Consider the following 12,567-nt stretch of genomic DNA (forward strand, 5'->3'; position numbering starts at 1 on the left):
TTGAAAAGAATCCCATTTGCTTTTGCCGTCTTTTTTTATTTTCCACCAAGTAGTGATGTAATATTTATGTCATGTGATGTGTATTTGAATGAGTTGTAGAAAAGTCAATAGCCATTAAAATGAAATACGGAAATATTCACTGTTGATTTTCTCATGTTTGTTTGTTTTATTTACGTGACTTTTAATGAATTATTCATTCGTCACGTGATTTTTTTTCAGAATGATGTCACTGTTATGGTGATTTCGCTTGAACCTGAAATTGAGTCAGGTTCTAACCCTAACCGCTGTCAGTTCATACATTTTGACAGCGGTTGGGGTTATGAACTGACTCAGTTTCGCCTCAAACGAAAACCACATTAGTATCGCCTTTTTTTTAAAAAAAAAGTGTTGAAGAAAATTTTCATTTATTGCTTGTGGCACTAAAAACTAGATTCCCGCACTGCGCACTTACCAATCACTTTTAAATTCTTCTCATAGACTGGTTAGTTCGACTGGTCTGTCTATGAAAGTATCATCTCTATCGCTTGAAATACATGTGTTTTGACAGCTCGCAGTTTTGCGATCACTCGCACTTTGAAAGTGCGGAGTCCAGGTTGGTGGGAAGTGTGCAATAAATAATGAACAGTTCAGTTACTTTTTATTTCAATCTTATAATGACCCCCGTTAGTCAGCATCACCCAATCTGTCAAAGTACGCGTTTCTAGTTTCCGTTTTGTTGCTGTCCTTTTCTTTCTCCCATCTTGCTCACTCCACCGGTGTGTAATGAGAAAAATCTGTCAAATGATCGAACTCAGTGACGGCAGCTAAACTTTCATACTCGTTCGCTCGATTCAACCGCGACGTCCATCTTTCCGAGCCGCAGAAGGCAGAAAAAGTGTTACTCCGAGTCATTTGGTGTTCATAGCACGACCGTCAGCCCCGAAACAGAAAGGAAGTAGCAGAAAAATCCCAGCTTGAATAATGTCGATGCTGTCTGCTCGTTTGGCCGCCCAAGTGGCTCGCCAACTGCCCAGAACCGCTAGCCAGGTGAGCGAAGTGATGAAAATCTTTTGGTTGATTTTTTTTTTATCGCTGTCGTAATGGTGGCCCACGGATTTAGAAAAAGTGGTGACATAATCAAACCGGGAGGAGCTGAAGTTTCTGTTGGAAGAGGGTTTTTTTTGAAAGTTGCACAAACTGCTTTTATTGGATAACTAGTGGAAAAAGATTTAAAGGAAAGTTACTTCAATTCGATAGTGCAAGTTAGAACTTTTTCAGACGGTGCCGGGAGATGTTATGTAATCCCTCCCCAATTTTACGGAAAATAATTACTGAAATATTTTGTGATTGCAATCTTAAAATGTAGAGTAATATGAGTTCTAAAGTTAATTGAGTGCATTTTGCAAATACTGATGAGATTTTCATAGTGTTTTATGGCGATTTTAGCTATAAGATCCTGTCTTATCTTTTATATAATAGGATCAGATGTTGGAAAAGTTGAAAGCAAATTGGTTTTGTATTTTCAGGTCGCTAAAATCGCTGTTCCTGCGGTTCAGGTTGCTGCCCGTAATCTCCATGTTTCAAGCGCCAAGCGCGGTTCGGAAATTTCTTCCATCCTGGAGGAAAGAATCCTGGGCTCAGCACCAAAGGCTGATTTGGAGGAAACTGGACGTGTATTGAGTATCGGTGACGGTATCGCTCGAGTTTACGGTCTGAAGAACATCCAGGCCGATGAGATGGTGGAATTTTCCTCCGGTCTCAAGGTTTGTTCCTTCATCAAGTTATTAGTTGAATGAATTGACTGAGAGTGTAATTTCTAATCTCATAGGGTATGGCCCTCAACTTGGAGCCCGATAATGTTGGTGTTGTCGTTTTCGGTAATGACAAGCTCATTAAGGAAGGTGACATTGTCAAACGTACTGGTGCTATCGTTGATGTTCCAGTCGGTGATGAGATTCTAGGCCGTGTCGTTGATGCGCTGGGTAACGCTATTGACGGAAAGGGCGAAATCAAGACCGGTCAGCGTTTCCGTGTAGGTATCAAGGCTCCGGGTATTATTCCGCGTGTGTCTGTGCGCGAACCTATGCAAACCGGTATCAAGGCTGTGGATTCGCTTGTACCAATTGGTCGTGGACAGCGTGAACTGATCATCGGTGACAGACAGACTGGGTGCGTAGTTTAAAATTTTGAACTTTTCCGATTTTTAATAATATTTCAATTTCCATAGAAAAACTGCTTTGGCCATCGATACCATCATCAACCAGCAGCGCTTCAATAACGGTACAGATGAGTCTAAGAAACTGTACTGTATCTACGTCGCTATCGGCCAGAAGCGGTCTACTGTGGCCCAAATCGTGAAGCGTTTAACCGATGCTGGTGCCATGAAGTACACTATTATTGTTTCGGCTACCGCTTCGGATGCTGCCCCTCTGCAGTATTTGGCTCCCTATTCCGGTTGTGCTATGGGTGAATACTTCCGTGATAACGGAAAGCACGCTTTGATCATCTATGATGATTTGTCCAAGCAAGCCGTCGCATACCGTCAGATGTCGCTGCTGCTGCGTCGTCCTCCAGGTCGTGAAGCTTACCCTGGTGATGTGTTTTATCTACATTCGCGTTTGCTTGAGCGTGCGGCCAAGATGAACCCAACTTTAGGTGGCGGTTCGTTGACTGCTCTGCCGGTCATTGAGACCCAGGCCGGTGATGTGTCCGCTTACATTCCAACCAATGTCATTTCAATCACTGACGGACAGATCTTCTTGGAAACTGAATTGTTTTACAAAGGTATTCGGCCAGCTATTAACGTCGGTCTTTCTGTATCGCGTGTCGGATCCGCTGCTCAGACAAAGGCTATGAAGCAGGTCGCTGGTTCCATGAAGTTAGAATTGGCTCAATATCGTGAGGTCGCTGCTTTCGCTCAGTTCGGCTCTGATCTTGATGCTGCCACCCAGCAATTGTTGAACCGTGGTGTCCGTTTGACTGAATTGCTGAAACAAGGGCAATATGTCCCAATGGCTATTGAAGAACAGGTTGCCGTTATCTATTGCGGTGTCCGAGGTTACCTGGACAAAATGGATCCCAGCAAGATCACCGCCTTCGAACGGGAATTCTTGGCTCACGTCAAGACTAACGAAAAGGCTTTGCTAAGCCAGATCGCGACCGAAGGAAAGATCTCCGACGAAACTGATGCCAAGTTGAAGAACATCGTGACTAGTTTCATGTCCACCTTCAGCGGTTAAGAACACAGTGCTTTTTGTTTTAGCGTTTAGAGGAATCCAAGTTAAACTGCGTCTCTTCGTCGGTCGTTGCTAGCTTTATTTTAGCGAGGCGACGAAGTTGTTCAAGTACATCTTACGAATTGTAACATCTTTCAAACGGGCAGGCAGATATTGAATCTAGGCAAACGATAAACTATTGCGATACCAACACCGAAAAAGAATCGATAAGAAGTAACAGTGTAGAATGGAAACGATGAAAATTACGACCATGCAAAATAAAAGTTGCTCTTGTATTAAGTTTACGGAGATAACATCTGGATATCGAAATACAGTTTCCAATAATTAACGAAACGTTTTTGATTTAGCAAGGAAAGAACAAACCCTTCAGCCTAATGAAGACAAGACTAGAATGGAAACTTGGATGAAACCAATTTGCACATTAAGGTCACAAAACCTAACGTAAATTAAGTTAGATTTTTTTCTTGTTTCGAATTCGTTCCGCCAATAACTATCACTAACTGGGTGTCTAGTTAGACGATGTATCTAAACTAGTACCCGAATTAGCACTAGTCAGAAAAAAATCCAAACAGTTCACACGACTCATGTGAACGTCTCAAGCAATTGAGCTGTCCAAACTGTATTTTTGGTTTTATGGCCTTAAGGCGCAAATTGGTTTAATCAAAGTTTCGTTTTTGGGAATTTATATTGCATAATGCCAGGCGTTTGGCTCTCTAGCCAAAAGACAAGAGTTCGTTTTCGCCTTTTCGCCAGCAAATCAGAGCTTCTGCATTTGCTTCCCGGGACATCACTCACGCATAAGGTTGGTGGAGTCTCCTGGAGACGGAGCCATTTGGGAAAAAGCCATGTTGTTCACTGACAATATAACTTACAGCTGGCTGTCGCTCACGATTATTTCGACTAACTTTGAGCAGGCACGTAAAGAAGTAATTCCACGATAATTGGAGGCATTGCGTTTGTCACCTTTTTTACAACTGGAAAAAAGCACAAAAATTTCCAGCGTACGGGGAACTCATTGCTGAACCAAGGGATTAAACTGCAACCAAATCACGGAGAGCGACTGCAAATCGCATTAGCACGGACGATGGTATACCATCAGGGGTAGCAGCAAAGCATAGCTTCAATTTTTGCATGGCAGTCTGTCAATAAACTTGCGATTTATGATGATGGTTCTGCGTACATCTATGGATGCAAAATATGACCTCATTCGGCACCGATTCCCATAGACCAATCTGGTCAAAAATGGTAATATTTACCTTCATCAAGTTATTAGTTGAATGAAACTGAAAATTTTAACTCTAACAAACAATTTAAGTACCAGTTCATATAGATTTGGTTGAAAATGTGTGTTAAAACTGAGTTCGAAATCGGGGTCAATATGACCCGCTAACACCTTATTCGTAACTTTTTTTGTACAGCCCTTCAGAAATGAGCTATAATTTTGAACTCTATTGAAAATCGTTGCTCTCCATGAAAGAGGAAAAGTCAAGAAATTCTACACTTATAGGTGCAAAACATAAAAAGTTATCGCATTTTGAAAATTAATTTGGGTCATATTGACCCCAACACCTAAAGAAGGCTAAGTACCATAAAGTATATTAAGTACGGCAAAGATTTAAAAAAGTGCGCTTCATATTCATTGTACTACACACAGTTACTGAAACGATTTTAAGTACAGCACATTCGTATTTTGTGCTAAATATTTTAATGACCGTCCAGACGTACTTTAGATACTTTAAGTACGTACACATCGAAATTAATTACATTAAGTACCTTTTTAAGTACAACATTTTTAAATACTTTCATTATATTCAAAATACGTTGGTACGACGCACTCAAACCTGCTAGTGCTTGCCCCTCGAGGTGTTCCGTCGTGTAATGTCTCGTTATAGAATAGGCACGTAGGAATCTGCTCTGGGTGCGTGAACAGCGTTCTCTGACTAAAAGGCACATTTCCGGTTGATCTGCATATAATGGTCACGAATGAAGGGATTGGTTTGGTCGGACGCATCCTCACCATACGAACACCATCTGAAACATCAAGGAAGGAGTTTCTCCAAGTATCAGCTGTGCCGGAATCCACTTCTCCGTATCTTAACATGTGTTTTTTAATCACGATGTCAGGGGTGCGCGAAGTGTCATGTAAGCGAACTTCTACAGATTCATTATCAATATATACGGAGATACTGATTTTAACGTTCCACTAAATGAATGGCTCTGCCTGGGCAATATCTCTAAACATAATTTTAATTTGATGTGAAATATGATGCATATGGTGCTAACTTATTCCAGATTGAGCTCCACCTGCACGGTTAATAATTGTTCCCCTTCCCGAATTGCTGGTCTTACGGAACACTTTGAAAAGTCAATAGCAACACAGTTAGTCGGCGTGGAGCTTGGTTTTGCTGTGTGTCGATGCTCATCTCTAAATTGTTTGTTTGCTTCACTGATGTCTATAGCGGAATGATTTTAGTACTTCTGATCTGTGCGAGTTGAGAAGGAAGACTGAACCTGTTGATTGATGATGTGAAAGTGTCTGTCATTTCAAAATAGTATTTTGAGTAATTGTTGAATGAACAAGCAGAGATCGAGCGGAACAGGTGATATACCATCATTGGTAAGTTGTTCTCGATGTATGTCACAATTATTTTTAGCATTTATTCGCAATAATAATAGTAATAATGATATAATAATAATCAATAATATAATAATTGTGTTGTGTATATAATAGTTTTCAATAGTTTGTTTCACTTGTTTATCAATATATTATTTTTATGCAAGTATGTATGTTATCATTACAAGTATGCTTGGGTGTGTATTATCTGGTTATTGTAAGCAAATATGTATGTATGTGTCTGTGTATGAGTGTGTGTTTGCATTAATATTATCCTTTTTTCACTCGCACATTCTGGATGCAAGAAGTTAGTGTCACTCTATTTCTGAGATACATAGTAAAAAGTGGAGATGTACAATTTTATTTCGCTGCTAAATCAACGGAAGATCGTTGACAACATGCTTCTGTAATAAAATTTACCGCCGACGCAGGGTCGCACGAGTGTTTAAATATATATTACGTCTCTCTGGCTAAACATACTTTTTTTTTCTCTGCTTGCATATGTGCCTCCTACCACAGCTTAATTGTGGTTCTAATACAAAGATTACTCTGTTTCAACACTTATAGTACATATTATAATTACAATGTTCTTTCTCTCTCTTCCTATTGTTTCTCAATCTTCTTAGTGTTGCATCTTTTCCCATTCGTGCACAAGTATTATTCTTGCTTCTACGTTTTTTTTAATTCTCTCTTAGTTATATTGTTTTACGAAAACAGTAAAAATTAAATTTTCATTTTTTGTTATATTTTAAAAAACATTTTCAGTTCACACTCATGCATACTCAGTCATACTGTTATAAATCTCTACTGGGTTTGATCTCAATCAATCCGCCATGCTGCAATCGTTTGATTCTTTCATTTACTTAAGAGTAGTAATATATCTATATTTTATTCCGTTTCGGATACTATGCTCTGTGTTGAAATATAGGTTTCTTAACGCTTCTTCCTAGACGCTATATATGCAAAGATTTTCTGTGAACTTATCTCATAATGGGCTATAGAGTGTGGATGCTATGGATGTGAGCTTATGAATCGTGTTGAATGGTGATGATAATGATGAAATCTAATGTATGTTTTTTTTTTTCTTTTTGCGATTCAGATTTGTTTTTGCTTTGCTTACGAACTATACAGTAAACGAAGTAAAGCGAGTATGTTGCTCTAAAAGAACTAAATGGATTAGATAGCAACGGTGTAACTGGGTTAGTACGGATGAGGCTGAGTTGGTGATGACTGTCCATGGCTGTACACTCTTACTGGGTATATTTCGAGGTGAGTGGGGATGAATGCAATAAAATTACTGAACTTTTGCTTACTCGCCTGAAGAGTTCGGAGATTTTTTTCTAAAACCAGGCGAACAGAAAAAACCTGTCCATGTAACCAATTTGAAGATGTAAATAGTCAATAGTATCGAGAACAAATTGTGATGGGGTAGATTACCGTCGTCTGGTATGAAATAAAATCGTTTTTTTTTAATTTTTTTATAATGCGTTTACAATACGTGGGTGTAAGTATGAGTTCACCTAGTTTTTTTACAGATAAGCTCAATTTATAGAAAAAAAAAAAAATAATATTAGAAACTAATCCAAAAGTACTGGAATATGTTCCAAAGTGTCCAGATCTGTTAAAAATTTACTTGAACTTGATGAACTTTTCAATGTGCGTGTTTTTATGTTAGACACACTACGGTTAATACGGTGGACATAATAAAAAAATGGCTTTTTAAAATTGATAGCTAAAATGAATAGTCAAATAGCTAAATTATCTACTATTGTGTACGACAAAGTTTGTACTGCTGGTCGTAAACGTAGGTTTTCTTTTAGGTTTACTCCCGATGTTACTACCGATACTTAAATGTGAGATTATAAAAAGCGGTTGTGCAGTCAAAAATATAAAAAATAAACTACCTCAGTGAGTAAGCAATCGCTTTAAGTTGGAAGTTTGGTTGTTCAATATTTTTCAAAGGATGCCTAGTTACCCAAGCTATCCCAAAACGATCAACATAAGCTCAAGTTTTTAAACAATACAGAACGCCTAAATTAAATATCAGTATATGGAAAAGTTTGTAAACACGACTCGAATAAACATAGAATAAAATACATAAAATTTTGAAATGCATCGGAAAGAACAAACTGTGAATGTTAATATTCCACAAACAAAAATTAGTGACTTGTTTGCACAATCCATTAGAAACTTTCTAAAATTTCTAAAATACGTATAAATCACAGATGTTGAGAAATTGAAGTAATTTAAATCGAGCGAGTTGAATATAACCCCCACCTCATACCCCACAACCACAGTGTATATTCAGCCGAACTTAGATGAATGATTCGAAGCTATACGAAAACTTTTCTTAATCCTTTACAGTAGGCAACTGAATGATGTTTTCACTGCCGCTACTTGGTATTACACGTATTGGAACGACTGCTGCAAGTAGTCGATCGACTCGGTAAAGCTGTCAACGAACTGTAGATTATTGGTTTTCGATATGTCTGTTAGGGTGTGGTCCTGTTGTTGTTGTTGCTGCTGTTGCTGTTGGGATTGTTGATGGGGATGCGGTTGGTTAGGATAGCCTGGCATACCTGGTTGCTGCTGGTGTGGCAGCTGATGGGGATGTCCTGAGGCAGATGATGGTCCAGCCACGCTGTGATGTGTGCCAGGTGGCCCTGGAACATGCGCATGATGGTGGGGATGCTGCTGTTGATGATGTGGATGGTGTGCATTGTACTGATGTTGCTGCAGCTGCTGTTGTGGCGTTCCCTGAAGCTGTTGCATGTGAGGTGGATGATGATGGGGACTGGGAGTCTGCTGTTGAGCATGGTGGCCATGCAACTGCCCATGATGACCCGGATGGCCGGGATGGTGCTGTTGCTGTGGATGATGAAGGCTGTGGTGTTGCTGCTGTTGATGAGGATGATGACCAGCCGTTTGAGCGTGATGCTCTTGGAAATATTGTTGCTGTTGCTGGTGATGATGCTGACTAACCATCGGATTTTCCACACCCATTATTCCCGGTTGCTGCTGCTGTTGTTGTTGTTGGTGCATATGCTGCTGTTTGTGGTAATTGTTCTTAGGCGCAACTTGCGACACTTGAGCAGCCGATTGGCTAGTTTGTTGCTGCTGTGCTTGCTGCTGATCACCGCCAGTAGGTGGCGGAACAATGTCATAATTTTGCTCATAATTACTATTGTTGCCTATCAGTTCTAGATTCGACAAAATATTCCCAATATTATTGTACGAGCTTCCTGTTACATTCGAGTTGTTTACTTCATCCTGGTATTCCATTTTTACCATATTCGCGTTCCAAATTTCCTGTACACAATTGAATAAAAATAATCATTATCCTGCATACATTCGAATCACATACACATTACATACCTGATAACCCATAAACTCCTGACTATTCATACTTAACATCTGTTGCTGGTGGTGCTGTGATTCTTGTGGATTCTTAACTTGCAGAGCAGTAGTATTTGCAACGACTTGATGCTGCTGTTGTTGCGCTTGCTGGTGATGTTGTGGATGTTGCGAATGCAGTTGTTGTTGCTGCTGTTGATGATGAGGCGACTGGTGCTGTTGTGGCTGTTGGGAGTGGATAAAACTGCCGCCTGCGGCACTACTGGGATCCATCACTGGATAGTATTTGTTGGCTTTCATCGTAGCAGCCACGGCCTGAACCGTTTGACCGGTACTGGTGTTGGACGTTCCCATTCCTGGGTCAATACTGTTTTGCATTTCCATGGTTCGCCACTCGAAGGAACTGTTCATCTGACCGTAGCCTCCTGCTGCTGCATGGCCGTATGGACCTGCAGCGGGCGAACCAGTAGGATCAATCCGGTAAGTCATGGTTTGTTCACTTCCGGTTCTACCAGGAGCTGCATTCGTTCCATAGTGGAGAGCACTGTTTGGATTTTGTACCGCAAAATGAGTTGCTTGTTGCGGACCCTGTCCCATTACGTTATTGTAATGTATTCCTGTGCCATACGGATCATACGGTATAGCGTTCGGATTACTTCCAGTGCCAGCACTACTTGTGCTGCTGGTTCTCGAAGGAGGTACTAACATACCCGTAGGTGTTCGAGGTTCGAGTTTAATTGCGCCTGACGTACCAGGAACAGGACCCATAGTGATCCCTGGCGTGCCAGAGGATGGTCCTGGTACAACTGGTGGAGGTTCGGGAAGCAATTTATCACTGGCTGCTTTTGCAGTTGCACTTGCTTTTCCTTTGGCTCCCCCTTTCTCACTAGGATCAGGACCGATGCTGTGCACCATTTTTTTGTGCTTTGCCAAACTGGTAGGAGTCTTAAACGATTCCTTGCAATCTTCGACCGGACAGGGAAATGCACCTTCCTCCTCATGGCAAAGTTTATGGCGTTTTAGCGATCGCTTTGCTGCGAACAGCTTGTTGCAAATGTTACACTCGTACTTCTTTTCCTGTAATATTAAAAAGGGAAACAATCACTTGACATAAATTGTTGTACTTAAGCTTCCACTTACCACTGTATGGGAAATTTTGATATGTTCTTTGAGTGCTTCCTGCGAGAAGAACGAAGATGCGCAATGTTCGCAGATAACCGATTTATCAGTGACGGTTTGATGAACCAGCTGGTGTTTGTCGTATTCTTGCTTCATGATGAAAACTTTAGAGCATTGCTCGCACGCGTACCAGGTCTCTGAAAATTACAAAAAAAAATGCAATATTAATTTGACCAATTTAATTAGAAGTTTAATGAACTTCTTTCACCCTAATTAATGGAGTTTTAGGCACCGACACTAAAGAAATTTGCCAACTGTTCTCCGACAAATTTTCAAGCGTTTTTTTCCAACGAGCGCCTGTCACCACAACAAGTCGCTGCCGCCGCCAATTTAACTCCTTCTCTAGGACGAACCATCAACCGAATTTGTGTCGATAATGCTGCCATTCTTGCAGCAAATGCCAAACTGAAAGCATCTTGTTCCCTGGGTCCAGATGGTGTTCCCTCGATTTTTGTCAAAAAGTGTATCAGCGGGCTTCTTGAACCACTTCGGCGAGTCTTCGAGCTATCACTCACTACTGGTGCATTCCCTTCCTTCTGGAAAGCAGCGCACATGTTTCCAGTTCATAAAAAAAGAAACAAATCTAACATTGAAAATTATCGGGGAATCTCGTGTTTAAGTGCCGTATCAAATCTGTTCGAGCTGGTTGTGTTAGTTCCTATTTTCTTTCACTGCAATCACTACATTGCAGATGACCAACACGGTTTCATGCCTAAACGATCGACAACGACAAACCTCCTCTCGTTCACAACATATGTAATGGATGGATTCGCCGACTGATTGCAAACCGATGCTATTTACATGGATCTATCTGCGGCTTTCGACAAAATCAACCATGATATCGCAATAGCGAAGCTGGACAAACTCGGCATTCATGCGCTGGCTTCGTTCCTACCTCGATGGAAGGCAACTTCAAATCAGCATTAATACTTTCATACTGTCTATCTGCACCATTCTTCGCTACATCCGGCATACCACAAGGAAGCCATCTCGGTCCAGTAATATTCCTCCCATACTTTAATGACGTCAATATCACATTACAAGGACCCCGCCTTTATTTCGCCGACGACATGAAAATTTTTCAACAAATACGGGATAAAACCGATACCGAGCTTCTTCAGAGGGAACTGAACAGCTTTAGTACGTGGTGTGATCTAAACAGAATGGTTTTAAACCCGAGCAAATGCTCAATCGTTACGTTCTCGCGGAAACGCCAGCCGACTCAGTTTAACTACCATTTTTTCGGCTCGAGTATTCTAAGACACTCTCACAACAAAGATCTCGGAGTCATCATGGATTCGGCACTAACATTCAAACCACATACTTCATACATCGTGGATAAGGCATCACGACAGCTTGGGTTCATCTTCCGAATAGCGAAAAACTTCCGGGACGTATATTGTCTTAAATCGCTTTACTGTGCGTTGATTCACTCAACGTTAGAATATTGTTCGGCTGTTTGGAATCCGTACTACCAGAACGGGATTGACAGAATCGAGGCTGTTCAGCGCAGGTTCATTCGCTTCGCCCTTCGGCATCTCCCATGGCAAAACAGATTTCAGCTGCCGAGCTATGAAAACCGTTGCCAGCTAATACACCTCGATACACTCAGCATTCGGAGGGACTACTTTCGAGCCTTGTTCGTCTCGGACTTACTTTCTGCCAGAGTGGATTGCCCTACAATCCTCGGAGTCTGGATCTTCAAGCCCGCGTTCGAGCTCTACGTAATAACTCTCTTCTGCGAGTTCCGTTCAGCAGAACCAACTATGGTTCCCAGAGCACTGTTACCGGACTCCAGCGAATTTTCAACAGTGTGGCGACGGCCTTTGACTTCAACCGGACGCGGAATGCGATAAAAGCGAAAATGTTGGCAATTTTAAAATGTAATTAGTTTAAGAAACCACCATTGGGGCCAAGGGGCCTGTTGGTGAAGGTAATAAAACATGCCCGATGTTTAAAGAACTTGCTATCCTTCCCATATTTAATGCAGTTTTATGCAAAACTTACCGTTTTTATGACACTTGAGCATATGCTGGTAAACCTTGAGATTAGAGTTGAATATTGCACTACAAAGGTCACACACGATGCTGTCGGTGTGATGATTCGTTTTCTGGATGTGTCTATCCAGTTGGGTTCCGTTAGAAAACACCAGATTACAGGTTTTACAAAACAATCGCTGCAATTCTGCATGAATACAAAAACATT

The 12,567-nt window shown here is 41.0% G+C and overlaps 2 protein-coding genes across 2 annotated transcripts in view; one reads left to right on the top strand and one right to left on the bottom strand.

Moving 5' to 3' along the window:
- Positions 1-786: 786 nt before the first annotated feature.
- On the top strand, positions 787-3,548 carry LOC131689418 (ATP synthase subunit alpha, mitochondrial). Its single transcript, XM_058974491.1, has 4 exons — positions 787-1,026; positions 1,506-1,742; positions 1,808-2,148; positions 2,207-3,548. The coding sequence occupies exons 1-4, from the start codon at positions 961-963 to the stop codon at positions 3,216-3,218; spliced, it is 1,656 nt and encodes a 551-aa protein (XP_058830474.1). The 5' UTR covers positions 787-960; the 3' UTR covers positions 3,219-3,548.
- Positions 3,549-5,885: 2,337 nt separating this feature from the next.
- Positions 5,886-12,567, bottom strand: part of LOC131688841 (uncharacterized) — a 43,781-nt gene continuing 37,099 nt past the window's right edge. The window contains exons 9-12 of the mRNA XM_058973400.1: positions 12,370-12,546; positions 10,324-10,499; positions 9,205-10,260; positions 5,886-9,138 (exon numbers count right to left, since the gene is read on the bottom strand). Coding sequence (XP_058829383.1) covers positions 8,233-9,138; positions 9,205-10,260; positions 10,324-10,499; positions 12,370-12,546 — 2,315 coding nt within the window. The 3' untranslated portion in view covers positions 5,886-8,232. The remainder of the gene's footprint in view (positions 9,139-9,204; positions 10,261-10,323; positions 10,500-12,369; positions 12,547-12,567) is intronic.

Source organism: Topomyia yanbarensis, chromosome 3 (genome assembly GCF_030247195.1).
Source record: "Topomyia yanbarensis strain Yona2022 chromosome 3, ASM3024719v1, whole genome shotgun sequence".
Taxonomy (NCBI): Eukaryota; Metazoa; Arthropoda; class Insecta; order Diptera; family Culicidae; genus Topomyia; species Topomyia yanbarensis.